Source organism: Panthera tigris, chromosome B3 (genome assembly GCF_018350195.1).
Source record: "Panthera tigris isolate Pti1 chromosome B3, P.tigris_Pti1_mat1.1, whole genome shotgun sequence".
Classification (NCBI taxonomy): domain Eukaryota; kingdom Metazoa; phylum Chordata; class Mammalia; order Carnivora; family Felidae; genus Panthera; species Panthera tigris.
In genome coordinates, this window is record NC_056665.1 from 122,160,263 (window position 1) to 122,173,813 (window position 13,551).

A 13,551-nucleotide genomic window follows, 5' to 3' on the forward strand; every position below is an offset into this window, starting at 1 on the left:
ACTTGAAGTATAACATATGTGTAGAAGATTATATACGTTGTGCTCAACCAATGCATTTTCACAAACTGAGTCCAACGTGTAACATCACCCAGGTACATAAATAGAACTGTTTTACTCCTTTGCCTTCTTCTAGTCAGCAACTCCCCCAAGGGTAACTGCTATTCTGACATTTAATATCATAGAGTAATTTTGCCTCTTTTTGTACCTCATATGAATGGGACATACTCAGCGTGTGCCCTTCTGTGAGATTCTTCCATATGCTCTCTGGAGATGAAGACCTGTCATTCTCACTGCTCTACAGCATTTTGCGTGAATAGACTACGATTTATTTGTCCATTCTACCGCAGATGGACATTTGGCTATTTTCTAGGTTTTTGCTATTGTGAATAGCATTGTTATAAACATCTCATGCATGTCTTTGGTTGGACATATGTAAGCATCTCTGTTGGTATATACCTAGAAAGGGACTTATGGAGTCATGGGGTAAAAACATTCAGCCCTAGTAGCTACTGCCATATAATTTTCTGGAAGTAGTTGTACCTCTATCCTTTTTAAAATTTAATAAAATTCAAAAGTACCCTATGAGATAGATATTATAATTCCCATTTTTTTGGATGAACAAACAGAGGCTCAGAGAGATGCCACAGGCTGAATAGAAATAATAATAGGTCTGGGTTTAAATGCAGCCCTGTCTGATGTCAAAGCCGTTGCTGTGCATCATTACCCTGAACTACTTTCACATCTTGGGAGAGAATTCATGCCTTTACCTTCTTCACTGCCTGCTGTAGAGCCTTCATTGTTGCATTAAGGTAGGGAGGACAGCATGTGAAGCTGCCCTAATCATATAGTGTCAGGAGGGGCATAGTTTAGTCAACTTAGTGAATCTCTGAGGCTATTGTATAAGACCAAGCCTGCCTTCCCCTCCAAAGCACCTAGGGATAGAGCATGCCCACATCCTACGCTTTTGCCCAGGAACATGGATGAGTGGGGGTGTAGAGCACTGGTGGTGGGGGGGTGAGCCATCTGACACATGTCTCAGGTCACAGGGAGTCCTGAGAGGTATGGGTGGCCATATGAAATGAAATCTTCTGTCAATGTGTCAATTACAGTGTTTTTGGAGGTCTAGTAGCCTAATTAAAACTTGCTTAAATGAAAAAAAAAGTTGTGGTTCATACAGTGGAAGTCCCAGGATCTATTGGACACTCGGCTTCAGGCCTGTCTGCATCTAGGTGCTAAAACCTCACTAGAAATTTGTCTTTAGCCATCTCTTGGCTCTGTTTTTTTCCTTGTTGTCTTTATACTTAGACAAGATCATCTTGGTATCTATCATCAACTCTGGGCTTCATTCTAACAGTTTGACAGCATGGTGAGAAGAGAGGACCTTTCTATCAATAATTCCAGAAAAAGGCCCAGGGTTAACTCTGATTTGACTCTATTTGGTGGACAAGTTGGTCCCTAAACTAATGGCTGTGGCACGAGATTGGAATGTTCTAATTAGGATCTGGGATTGAGATAAACCACACCTGAATGACCAGGACTGAGATTGGTAGTGAAAGTCATCTTAGCTTCAGAGTGGAGTGGGGATGTGGTGAAAGTGGGGTGAGTAAAACCAACAGAGAGCTATTTTATGGATTTTCTGGTTCTGGTGAAGGGAATAAGAGGGAAATAAATGAGCATTTCTAGTGGAAATATGGCAAGCAAGTCTGAGGACTGTGGCATACCAGCAAGGGCTGGGCACGAGGACAGTCACCATCATGCCTTCACATACCCATCCTGGCTCTAGACACAGGCCCCATTTTCTCCTGCGTCTGTCTCAAGAAGTGGAGGATATGGAGGGAAGGGGTGGAAGGGCAAATGGCAGCCAGCTCTTCCAAGCCAGGCCTCATGCAAATAGCCCACAAGTCGCAGTTGTGAGAGCCACACCCCGCCCCCAACCCAAGCAGTTGGATTGTGAGACATTTGCAAAGATGTTAACCCCATGTAAAAAGTGTGCCATTTGATAATTATGTAAATTAGCTGGCAATTAGATAATGTCACTCACTTTCCCTCTCCTGCTAGATTCCCACATAACAGAAAAGCGTTTGTGCTTCTACGCCAGCCCAGACCCTCTGTGCAGGCTCTAGGGCAAACCACTTGTACCGACAGCTGCCTGGGCCATCCTGTGGCTCAAGAGAGAGTGGAAGTAGGCTGACTGGGTGGAGAGGGCTCTCTGCTCCCATTTTCCCACTTCTTGAGCCTTGTGTATCCCTGCTAGAAGGCTAGAGAAGGCTGAAAAATAAACACCTGGGGCAACTGGCTTGAGGCCTGTGCTACTTAATGTAAGGTCGTCTTTAGCTTTTGGCCATATTGGCAATTTCCCAGAGGCCATGGGAATGTCCACAATCCAAGAAAGCAATGGAAAGTCTTTAGGAGAGAATGTGGGCAGATTATAGGGTGTCAAGTCTAGATGAACCCAATTCTGATGTTACCAGTCCTGAAATCAGATTCTTCCTGGCACCTGTGGGAAAGAAAACTTGGTTTTCCTCAGATAGCCTTTTTGATCCCCTTTGATGCAGGGAGGGGAACATGGGTATCTCCAATACTGGTCTGGAGGGAAGGACTATGAATCTGACGTGAAAGACTCAACAGGCCGGATGGAGTTGCCACCCGAAAGCAGGCTGGGAAAATTCCCTTGATCTTCCTTATAGGGGAGTGTTCTGGAATGCTTAGTTCTTAAATCATAGGTTTCTTCAGATAACTAGGCATATGCTACTTTGCCTTTTGGGATCATCTGAGGTTGGCATCCAGAGAAGTGTGGGAGGTCAGGACTGCCGTCATTGTGTAAAGTGAGGTAGTATGGAGGCCACTGCATAGAATAGAAGTCAGATGATGCATGGGGATGCTCTTCAGCTTCTGTTTTTACTTTCCATTCTCTCTACATACGTTTCTTGAGCTCCTGCTCCATGCCAAGGCCCTGTGGCAGGCACCATGGTGAAGCAGACCCTGTCCACAGGGAGTTCTCCATCAAGTTTTCAGAGCCTGAGCTCTTCGTTGCTGTGCTTTGTATCTCTGAAGCACACTTGAACCCTCTAGGTTTTGATTGCTTTAAGAACAAGAATGTTTTTTTTTTTTATTCTGCTTTGATAGAGCAGTGTCTGGAATGAATCAGAGCTCAATAAACAGATTGAATTGAGCAAGTCATTTAATTTATACAGACAAATACGTGACTTACAGAGGTTCAGAGGTGACTTGATAGATAGTATAGATCAGTCTGGAAGTTTCTGGGACTGTCTATTTCAAGGGTTTCCCATGTCCTTGCTCATCCATAACACTGAGACCTCCTTCAACATGTCCTTTCCTCCCACAGGTCCTGCATTGGCTTTGGCCATCTGAGCCTAGGCCTTCCCTGTCAGCCAGTGTACTCCCTGGTTTAAACTGGCAGGACAGGGAGAGGAGAGAGAAGTTCCCCCACCTCCCCAATAGGTGAAGCAACCAGGGTGGTGTCACTGAGAAAATTTACCCAAGCCTCTTGGGCTTACACACACTGAGCTCCTTTATGGCCACATGATTTTTATATTCTTGGCTCATCAATAATTCCAGGATTGGAATACCTCCCGTAAGAGGCTTATTCTTTCTGCTCACACCTGCCTTGCTCCCCCTTTTCTTTCTCCTCCCACTAACCTAAATCAAATGCATGACATGGGGAGGGGACAGAGGAGCAGCTGTCTTCTGAGCATATTTCCTGAAAGGGGCCCCTTTCAACAAGTTGATTTAAGGAAATATGTGAACGTGGCAGTTGTTGAAACCAGAAGGAGTCCTCTTTTCAGAACCAGGGTTTCCTCTCTCCCTGGGATGTTGCCTTTTGCCTTGGTTGGCATACTTCACCTCACACAATGGTCACATTCATCGAGAGTGGGTCATGTCTCATCACCTAGCCTCCTGATAATCCACCCCTGGCTTCATGTCTTCTATTCACTCCACCCTAAAAGCATCGGCCTACTTGTTGTTCTTCACACATACCAGTTTGCTCTAGTCTCAAGGCCTTCGTTACTATTACTTCTGGGACACTCTTCCCATGGCTAATTCCCTCACTCTCTTTCAGGGTGTTCTTTAAATCTCACTTTCTCAAAGACTCGGATTTGTGGTCTTTGACTATTTCCATGGTGTAAATACGCCTAGCATAGTTGGTTCCATGCTGCTAAAGTGACCTTAACCAGTTCAAAAATTTCTGAAGTTTTAACGGTTGGCTCCGACAAGCCCACATGATTTACACTTCCATGCTGCTGTGTCTGTATTCTAGTTAAGCATCTTTTGTACTTCTGGAGGTAGTACATGCCACACTTCGGGAAGCACTGCTTGGACAAAATCATGTATAGAATAAAGGCTTTCCTTATGTTGGATTCAATCAACCTCTTGTTGGTTTGATCTGTTTGTTCAGTGGGCATAGATGTTTGTTCCTGGTTAAGGAACATTTTCCTCTTCAAAGCAGGGGTAATAACCAGCTTTGCTAATGGCATCATCATAAAAATCGTGGACAGTAATGGTCTGATAGAGACTGTGGTGAATTACCGAATGTGCCAGTTAATAAGCAGCAATTTGAACAGCTCTTGGAAATTATACTCATTGCTCTTATGTGAACAAAGAAGTCTCCACTTGGCTAGGTGGGCCAGAGTCTGCCTTCAACATCTAGATCACCCACTTGACTGGGTTTTTGTGCACTTCCAATCAGTACAAAACATATGGAATGTGCTCTAGGTCTGTTGTATTCCTCATTTGTTGTTCATTCTGAAGTTGTTGTAATTTTTTTAAAAAAGTACTTGTGGTTTTATATACTGCCCCTACTCCACAGACGTGCATACACTCACATCAACAACAGTTCTTCCTATCCCTTTGTATCCAAAATAAGAAAGTAAAGAACCTAGTGTTTATTGATAACCTGCTATCATGCCAAGATCTTCCATACATGATCTCATGGTGTCCTCTCTCCAAACTTAGAAGTTATTTTCCTCTGCTTTATTAGGGAGGGAATAGAAGCTCAGATAGGTTAAGAAATTTGCTCAAAGCTCAACATAAAAGAACCAGGTTTCAGACACAGCCTTTCTTTTTTAAGTCTCAAAACATTTTTTCCTGTAAGAACTTTTCACCAACATTTATTAAAAGATGAGAGTTGTTTTGTTCGTTACTCACTTTCTAATTTATTTTTGCTGATTTTTATAAATATTTCTTTCACAAACTTAAAAGTGGGAATCTGTCTTAGGCCGCCTACACCCAAGCATTGGATTGTCAAGTTGAAAAAGAAAAATCTAAAAAGAAATCAATGTCATTTCATGCCTCTTAATAGGTAAATAAGTTAAAATTATGTGTGTGTATTCAAGTGTATGAAATGTTAGTACTTAACTTAAAAATAAATTTTAGCTATGTGACCCTGTGATATGAATATTGTAAAAATGTGCTGATACGGCTTTGGGAGTTTTGTACTATTTTTGCATATGGAAAAACTGCGTGCATCATTAGGCACTGAGCTCAGGGTCCTGCAACGGCTCTGGAGGAACCTGGGCCCTCTCTCCTGTTTGAAGCACCAGGCACTGGGGGAATCCTTAGAATAGCCAGACTCATAGTCAGCGCTCCATCAATATTTGTGAATGAGATGCAGTATTTTCCTGACACCGCCCTAATCTTTCTTTCTTTTCTGCCCGCACCCCTTCTCCCTGCAGATCTTTTTCTGGAGTCCTGAGAGGCAGGTTATGGGCAGGACTGCCTCTGGTCTGCACCATGAAGTCTGAACCTGCTCCCGCTCTGCCCTGGGCCCTGCTCTGCCTGAGCACTCAGCTTTGGGCTGCCCTGCTCCCTGCAGCCCCCCGCTGCTAGGAGGTAAAACTTCAGGACTGGTCCTTGGCCTGTTTTTGCCTTTCACCTGGCTCACCTCACTGCTCACGCCTCCTCCATCACGGCACCCCCAGCCCAGCCCTCTCCCCGGCCTCCCCGGCTGGGGCATTTGGGGGTCCTTTGGGAGGAGTGCAGTGCTGAAGGCTTCCTCCTGCCGTGGACCTTCTTCTCCTTGAATCAAGGCCTCCGGATCCACATGGATAGCTGAGATCTTTTCTTGGAGAAAGACACTTTGCTCCTCACTCTAATCCCACATTTTCCCACTCGACTTTCCTCCTCTTCTGCTGCCCGGTCTTTCCCCCCTGCTTCTTTACTGGATTTCTTGCTCGTGCACCCATCTGGGGCCGTCTTGTTCACTTTCCTTCTTCCTCACCCTCTGGATATTTGTGCGTGTGCCTCCTTCCCTTTGTGTGCTCTCTGTACCCCCCTACCCATCTCCTCTTCCTCTCTCCCTTCCCGCTGCCAAGGGGGATTGTTCCCCTCAGGGCTGTTCCTTGCCAGTCTGCTCCTCTGGCCTCAGTCCTGGCAGCCACAATGAGCTTCACTGCGCACTCGGTTTTCTTCACCCTGAAGGTGAGTGTCCTGCTGGGGTCACTGCTGGGGCTCTGCCTGGGCCTCGAGTTCATGGGCCTCCCCAACCAGTGGGCCCGTTACCTCCGCTGGGATGCCAGCACGCGCAGTGACCTGAGCTTCCAGTTCAAGACCAATGTCTCCACGGGGCTGCTCCTTTACCTGGACGATGGCGGCGTCTGTGACTTCCTCTGCCTTTCCCTGGCAGATGGCCACGTGCAGCTCCGCTTCAGCATGGACTGTGCAGAGACCGCTGTGCTGTCCAAAAAGCAGGTGAATGACAGCAGCTGGCACTTCCTCATGGTGAGCCGGGACCGCCTGCGCACGGTGCTGGTGCTTGACGGTGAGGGCCAGGCGGGCGAGCTGCAGCCCCAGCGGCCCTACATGGATGTGGTCAGTGACTTGTTCCTTGGCGGAGTCCCCGCGGACATACGACCTTCTGCCCTGACCCTTGATGGAGTACAGGCCATGCCCGGCTTTAGAGGATTAATCCTGGATCTCAAATATGGCAACTCAGAGCCTCGGCTTCTGGGGAGCCAAGGTGTCCAGTTGGATGCTGAGGGACCCTGTGGTGAGCGTCCCTGTGAAAATGGTGGGATCTGCTTTCTCCTGGATGGCCACCCCACCTGTGACTGTTCCACCACTGGCTATGGTGGCAAGCTCTGCTCAGAAGGTAAGACCTTCTTCCCAAGTCCTCTCTTACTAGAGACCCACCCACTGCATTGGGTGAGGCCAAGACCATGGATAGAAACCACCACTATCGTTGAAGGGCATCTTTAGCTACATGTTGGATAATTGGGTCCCTTTCCCTGAGGAGGTGGTGTACATCCTTCGATTGCTCTCAATGGAAAACCCATCAGATCTTGGCAAGGAGAGAATCCTGGCTACTCAACCATGGGCTTCTTACTCAGATGTTTGGCTGTACTCAAAGGGCTAGATGGAGCAGGCTGAAGGATGTGTGCCCCAGATCAGCTGCTTCCACTGCAGACAGCAGGGTTAGCACAGAGCAAGAATCTGATAGAAATGGGCAGTGTGGCTATCTCTGTCCCTCCTGATCCCTTGAGAGTTGGGCCCTTGGGATGGGTGGGACACTCCTCATCACTTCCTCCTTAGTCCCCAGGAAAAAGAGTGCCCATGCCAAGGAGAATGAGGGTGGATGGATTGCAGGTCCATTCTTGGCCCACTATCATCCCAGCCCTTCCATTTGCTTCTCATCCCACAGTCTTTGGGGAGATGCCTGGAGGGTGGAGGAGGCAGCTGGGGATGGGACTACTCACCTCCTCATTCTAGCGGCAGGATTTTTCGTATGAGGTTCCTCTTTCCTGTCCTCCTCCTCCTCTCCATGTACTGAGAATGGTCAGGAAGGCACAGAGACTGACAGGAGCCTTGTCTAGCCAAACCCCCAAGGGGGCTGGCAATACTCAGTATAGCCTTGACGAGCCTCTCAAGTTCAACCACAGCTTCCCAGGGAGAGGGAAGGTGAGGCTCATGCCTGAGGACTTAGATTGCCCTCACCTTATTCACCAAATTCTGACTGTATGGGATTAGATCCGAGAGAAGTGGCCCAGACTCTACTTTGACAAGTACCTAAAATCCAGATTCATGGACTCCAGGACTCATTGAAGGCCTGGCTTTGAGCAGGAGGAAGCACTGAAGTGACAAAGAATGTGAGAACTGACCACAGGGGTATGCATGTTGAGAGGCTGGAATGAGGAGGAGGCAAAGAAGTTTGATTTTCTCCTTTTTGAATCAAGCCCTGGATTCTTCTAGAAATGTTTTGCCATCCCATTCTGGTCTCCCAGGAAGGTGGTGGGATGGTATAGGGCAAAACAGTGTTCTCAACCTTGGCTTCGCGTATTAGGATCACTTGCAGGGTGGTTTAAAAACTCCCAGGCCACCCTATGGGCTAATTCAATCAGAATTTTGTAGGGGGTGGGATCCAATGTGTATTTTTAAAGCTTCCCAGATGATTCTATTGTGCAACCAAGATTGAGAACCAACAGGTCAAGGGAGGTCAGGTAGGTGGGGCTAGGTGAGTGTCCCAGCACTGACTTCCAGGATTTTTTTCATTTTGGTGAGGCCCCTGCCTTGGGATTTGTAATTAAAAATAGTGTCTGTAGGTGTTCCTCAAGCCATCCCATAATAGCCCAACCCCTAAAGCAGGTTGTAATTCATATGAATTTTAACCACTCCTATTAAAAATGTTTTTTTTTTAAATCAAAGCTAAGTTTATTTCATAGGTGGTGGATGCTGGAGAGTAGGACACTTCGAGGATCTTGTTGGAGACCCCTTTGTAGGTCATGTAGGGGCTATTGTGGGAGCCCTTCCCAGGTCTCTGCTGCTTCTTTCCTCTGCTGGGCTGGGCATCACATCTTCCCTCCTGTGGCTGGGCTGCGGGAGAGGGAGATTCAAGACATGCGTGCCACTTTTTATTGGCTTCTTTTTTTCCCCATGGAGCCCATTGGAAAAGTGGATGGGGAAGAGGACCCGAGGCCACCCCAGCCCACAAAGCCACTTTGGGAATGTGGTTATTGAAGCACTTCTTATAAGCAGGTGCCTTCTGGAGCTGACTCGTTCCAAAGCTTCTTCGCTTTGGAGAAAGTTCTGCCTGAAGACGCTGACATCTTGTTCGCCCAAAGGGTCTGCTCTGTTCTCAGAACTTGCATTGAAAGCTGGCATTCTTCCTTTCTAGGGACTAGGGTGTTTGCAAGTGTGTTGTTAACTTGCTGATTATCCCTGATTGCATTCTTTGTGTTTAAAAAGAACTCATTTCCTCTGGGCAGGTCTGGATCAGCACTTTTCTGCAGGAAGAATTTCCATACTGTATATGTATATGATTTGTCTTTTCTCTCTCTTTTGGGGTGTGCGTGTGCGTGTGTGTGTGTGTGTGTGTGTTTCAGGTCTCCAGTAGCATTTCTTTAGAGCAGATTGTAGGCAGTCAATTTTTTAATAGCTAAATACAACATGGATATTTTAATAATAGTTCTTTCTGCAGGGTTCAGATCGTCTAGTGGCTGTGGATTGATACCTCTATCTGAAGAAGGCAAACACAGAGCACAGCTCATTTATTCTCCTGATACATAAATAGAGTAAATGAACTCTGTCGTAACAGTAACAGTTGGCTGGCTTGGAACAGAGCAGTGCAAAGGTTGAGGTGAGGGTGGGTGTTGGGAGAGGTATCAGAATTGACTGTTGATAACTTGGAGTCTGTTGATCCTGGTAATTGTCATCATGTCTAATCAGTCACAAAAAATACATTACAGGCTTTTAGAAAATACCCGTTCTCTGTACACATAGTTAATTTTTAGCTAGTAAGCAGGAAAAGCTCACCTGTAAAATATTAAGGGGGACAAATTTAAGCAAATGTACCTAAAACAAGATGAATAGTCTAAACAAATGCCTACCCATTTGTCTAAAGATGATGTGGTGAGGTTGGCTGTGAGGATGCATCCACTCCCTACTCTGCCTCCTTTCAGTTGTACACGTCATAGACTGGAAACCAGCATACTTATTCCCAGCTGTTGGTCCTGTGTGCCAGGCATCTATCTGATTGTCCTGATTTGTAGGATAGGCCTTGACATTTGATTGTGTGAGGGCTTGCACCCAGTTTGGAAGATCCATTTTTTACTTCATGCTTTAGCAATTCAAGAGCAGGAAGAGCTGGGAGGTCTCCTGCAGCTTCAGATGGATGTGGTCGGGGCCTATCAGAGGCGATCTCTGTGGTCCATTAGCTTCTAGCATGCTGGCGGCATTGATGTTTGCTTGGCCTGTCTGGCTTTCCATGCCTTGATGGCTCCAGAATATCTCTGTGCTGCACCCTGGGAAGAATGCACAGATGGGCCTATCTCCCCTATGTGCTTTGGGCTCTTCTGATCCCCCATTGGGTGTCTTCTCTAGGAAGAACCTAGAAGATACTGGAGATGGTTGCTGTGGAAAAGTTGGGCCTAGGGGTTGGAGGTCCTGGACTCACTATCTTCTTTCATGTGGTGAAATGTTATTTTCTCTGGCTGCAGACTGAACTCCACACATCCTACTTGAGAAAAACTTCATTCCTAGGCTCCTAACTTAATTAATGGTCACATTGAACATTCTGGCACATGGTGGAGAAAAGGTCCCAGATTTTTACTTCCAGGTGTTATGTTTGTAAACAAAATGTTCCGGTGCTCAACTTTGGACTTGTTTGTGTAATCTTGCCTTTTTAGTAAGGGTCTTAGAGGACAGAAGAAGTGCAGGTAGTTCAAAATGATTTTAAAATTAAACATATCTATTTTGGAATATAGTCAAGCTATGGCACAGCATATTCACTGGTTTTGATCTAGCCCAGTCTCCTGTTACCAGTATCCTGGAGCTCACTGGGCAATGAAAAGGTATCCTGAGCTCCCCCAAAAGAGCTGTCCCCTCATGGGTCATTGAGAGTTTATTATTACCTTGAAATGAGTTGAAATTGATACTTTATTTTTAAACCATTCTTAGTTATGAATATGCAAGTATTGAATTTCTTAACAACCTTATGGTCATGAAGAATTGATTTGCTCCCAAGGTGTGTACATTTCAGTAATAGTCTTACTGAGGAGCTCCTTGAGTATGAAGTCAGCCTGTTGCAGGTGGGGTAGGGCCAGGGAAAGATGGAGAAGGCATCACATGTTGATTTATCCTCCCAAGTCTCATTAAATGGGCCTACCTATATCACATACTACTTGTGTGTCCCCACTTTTAGGTTAATTCAGTGAAGAGTCATGAGGTCCTATTCAGTTGGGGGAAAAAATGTTCATTGTCTATCTCTTCCTGCTGACTTGGGCAGGTGCCCAAACCAGAAGCTGCAGTCTTGAGTCTTAGCTCTTAACTTCTCAGGTGGTGTGATCCGACAGTGAGGTACAGCGGTGGGTGTTGGTGGAAGGGGCCCGAGCCTTATTACAAGCACACCGTTGAGTGGTACCTACTGGCCTCCCTTTCCCATCCCTCTAGCTGTCTGCAGCTGCAGGTTGGTTGGATTGATGGCTCAACACCACTGTGTGGCCTTGGTATGCCTTCCTGAAAGTGAATTTTAATTACTTTTCTTTTTACTGAGGATTTTGTGACTCTTCCCCCATTTATCCAAGCCAGAACTGGGATGGAATGATGTACCAAGAGACTGTTTTCCCCTGAGCATTTACCAAGGGCCAAAGGCTTCCAATGCTGAAGTTAAGGTTCTAGTGATTGCCCCAGCTGATCCTCCATTTCTGGGCATTTGTGTAAAAACACAAACATCTCCCTCCCCATCCCCAGTGCACATCCTGCTGGAATTGTAACATGGCAGTGTTGTTCCTAAACCATGTCAACCCTGCATGGCTTGGGGATAGGGGTGGGGGTGGGAGCTGCAGGGGAGTGGTGAGCAATCAGTAAAGACTATCTCTTCAGAATCCTTCTCCCCAGTATGGAGACTGTGGCACAGAAGCAAGGGCTTACAACATGCACAAAGGAGAACTGCGGCTTCCGAGACTTGATTCCCACCCAGCATTCAGGCGTTAGGTGGGACCAGCCCAGCCAGCCAGCAGGGGCTGTCGCTAAACGGAGCCTGAATAGGGGTCTGATTGCTCCTTTTTCCTCCTCTCCTTCTGATTACCAAGTGAGATTTCCTGGGTATGCTGTATGCTAAATGGCAGAACAGCCGCCTGCCACTTGCACCAATTATCCCTCTTTTAACTGCCGAGGGAAGAGCAATTTTTTTATACCCCCCACCCCCCACCCCACAGTAGCATCTCTGCCTCCTTTAAAGAAATAAGACTGTTTTTCCTTGTTCCCCCTTCAGGGGGGTGAGAACAGTCTTCTTTCTCCCTTCGCAGAATCCATACACCAGCTGCAGGCTACAAAGGGGGTGGACACGGGGTAAATGCTTCGTCCGAATTCAGTGGGGTTGAGGGTTACCCAGGCATTTTGCCAAGAGCCTTGGAGTGGCACGTGAGCTTGCATTTGCATTTGGTAATGAGACACCACAGGCCCAGCACCAGGGGCTAATTATCTTCATGGCCCCTATCTTCCTTTGCAGGCTGTCAGGGAAAGATGGTTTCCAGTTCCTAGGGCAGCTGCCCATCAGCTGGGTCCTCTGCCCTCTTTGCGGGACAGAAGAGATAGGGTGTATGCTTGGGGGATGGGGCCAACATACTCTCCCTGCAGTGGGTGTCCTGTGCAACAAGGCCCAGAGGTGGAACTTGAGCGAGAGGCTTCAGGGCAGGGCTGTGAGGGTCAGGAACCCTTCCTTGGATAAAAATAATAATGATGTCAGTATTACTATTATCGAATGCCATCATGTGCCTGACAGCCTAGGTGCTTTATGCGCATTGTCTCATCTAATCCTCACGGCACTCCTATGTGGTTGATATCATTAACTAGCCCCACTTTACAGATGAGGAAAGTGAGGAACAGAGAAATTTGGAACTTGAAGAAGGTTTAGTGTAGTCTTAAGAGCATGGCTTCTGGAATGAAAGAGATTGGACTTCAATCTGGGCCTGTCCAGTTATAAGCTGTGTGTCTTTGGAGAAAGTTTTAGAAGATTCAGTATGCTCATCAATAATCGTAATAATTAATAGCAGCTACCATTCAAGGAGTGTCTACACTATATTGACTGCTGTGCATGAGTTAACTTTTATAACCCTCACAGCCACTCAACACACCATCGTTCTCATTTTGTAGACAAGGAAGTTAAGGGACGAGAGGTTCAATAATCTGTCCAAGGTCACACAGCTAATAAGAGGCAAAGCTGAGGTTTGTATCTAGGCAGACTGGCTTCACAGACCACACTTAACCACTGTACCATCCTGCCTTGCAGCGAATCAGGGTAAGAAATTGTACGTCGTGGAGTTGTTGAGAGCATGAAAGCAGATGAAATGTACAGAGTTATCTACATAGTCTCTGGGAAAGAACAAGTCCTGACTCCGGGCTGTTGGTCTTCCTGGTGCTTGTAAGAATGAACTGTGTGTCAATTTGGTCTTGTAGAAGGTTTGATGCTCCCCTTTGAGTACCCCCACCTCTGCCATTTTCCTGCATCCCAGTTTGAGAAATGGTAGGAACAAAAGGAGGGGAATTCAGTTTCATTGCCATTTTGCCCCTGCCTGAGAGCCAATGATAATGGTTGTGCCT

General features: G+C 46.5%; 1 protein-coding gene across 8 annotated transcripts in view; it reads left to right on the forward strand.

Moving 5' to 3' along the window:
- Positions 1-13,551, forward strand: part of NRXN3 (neurexin 3) — a 1,570,788-nt gene that overhangs the window by 60,402 nt on the left and 1,496,835 nt on the right. For 6 of the 8 annotated variants that reach the window (XM_042990244.1, XM_042990248.1, XM_042990251.1 and 3 more), the window contains exon 1: positions 5,592-7,108. In XM_042990244.1, coding sequence (XP_042846178.1) covers positions 6,400-7,108 — 709 coding nt within the window. In that variant the 5' untranslated portion in view covers positions 5,592-6,399. Of the gene's footprint in view, positions 1-5,591; positions 7,109-13,551 lie in introns of those variants that run through there. The other 2 variants (XM_042990246.1, XM_042990247.1) reach the window with 1 other exon arrangement.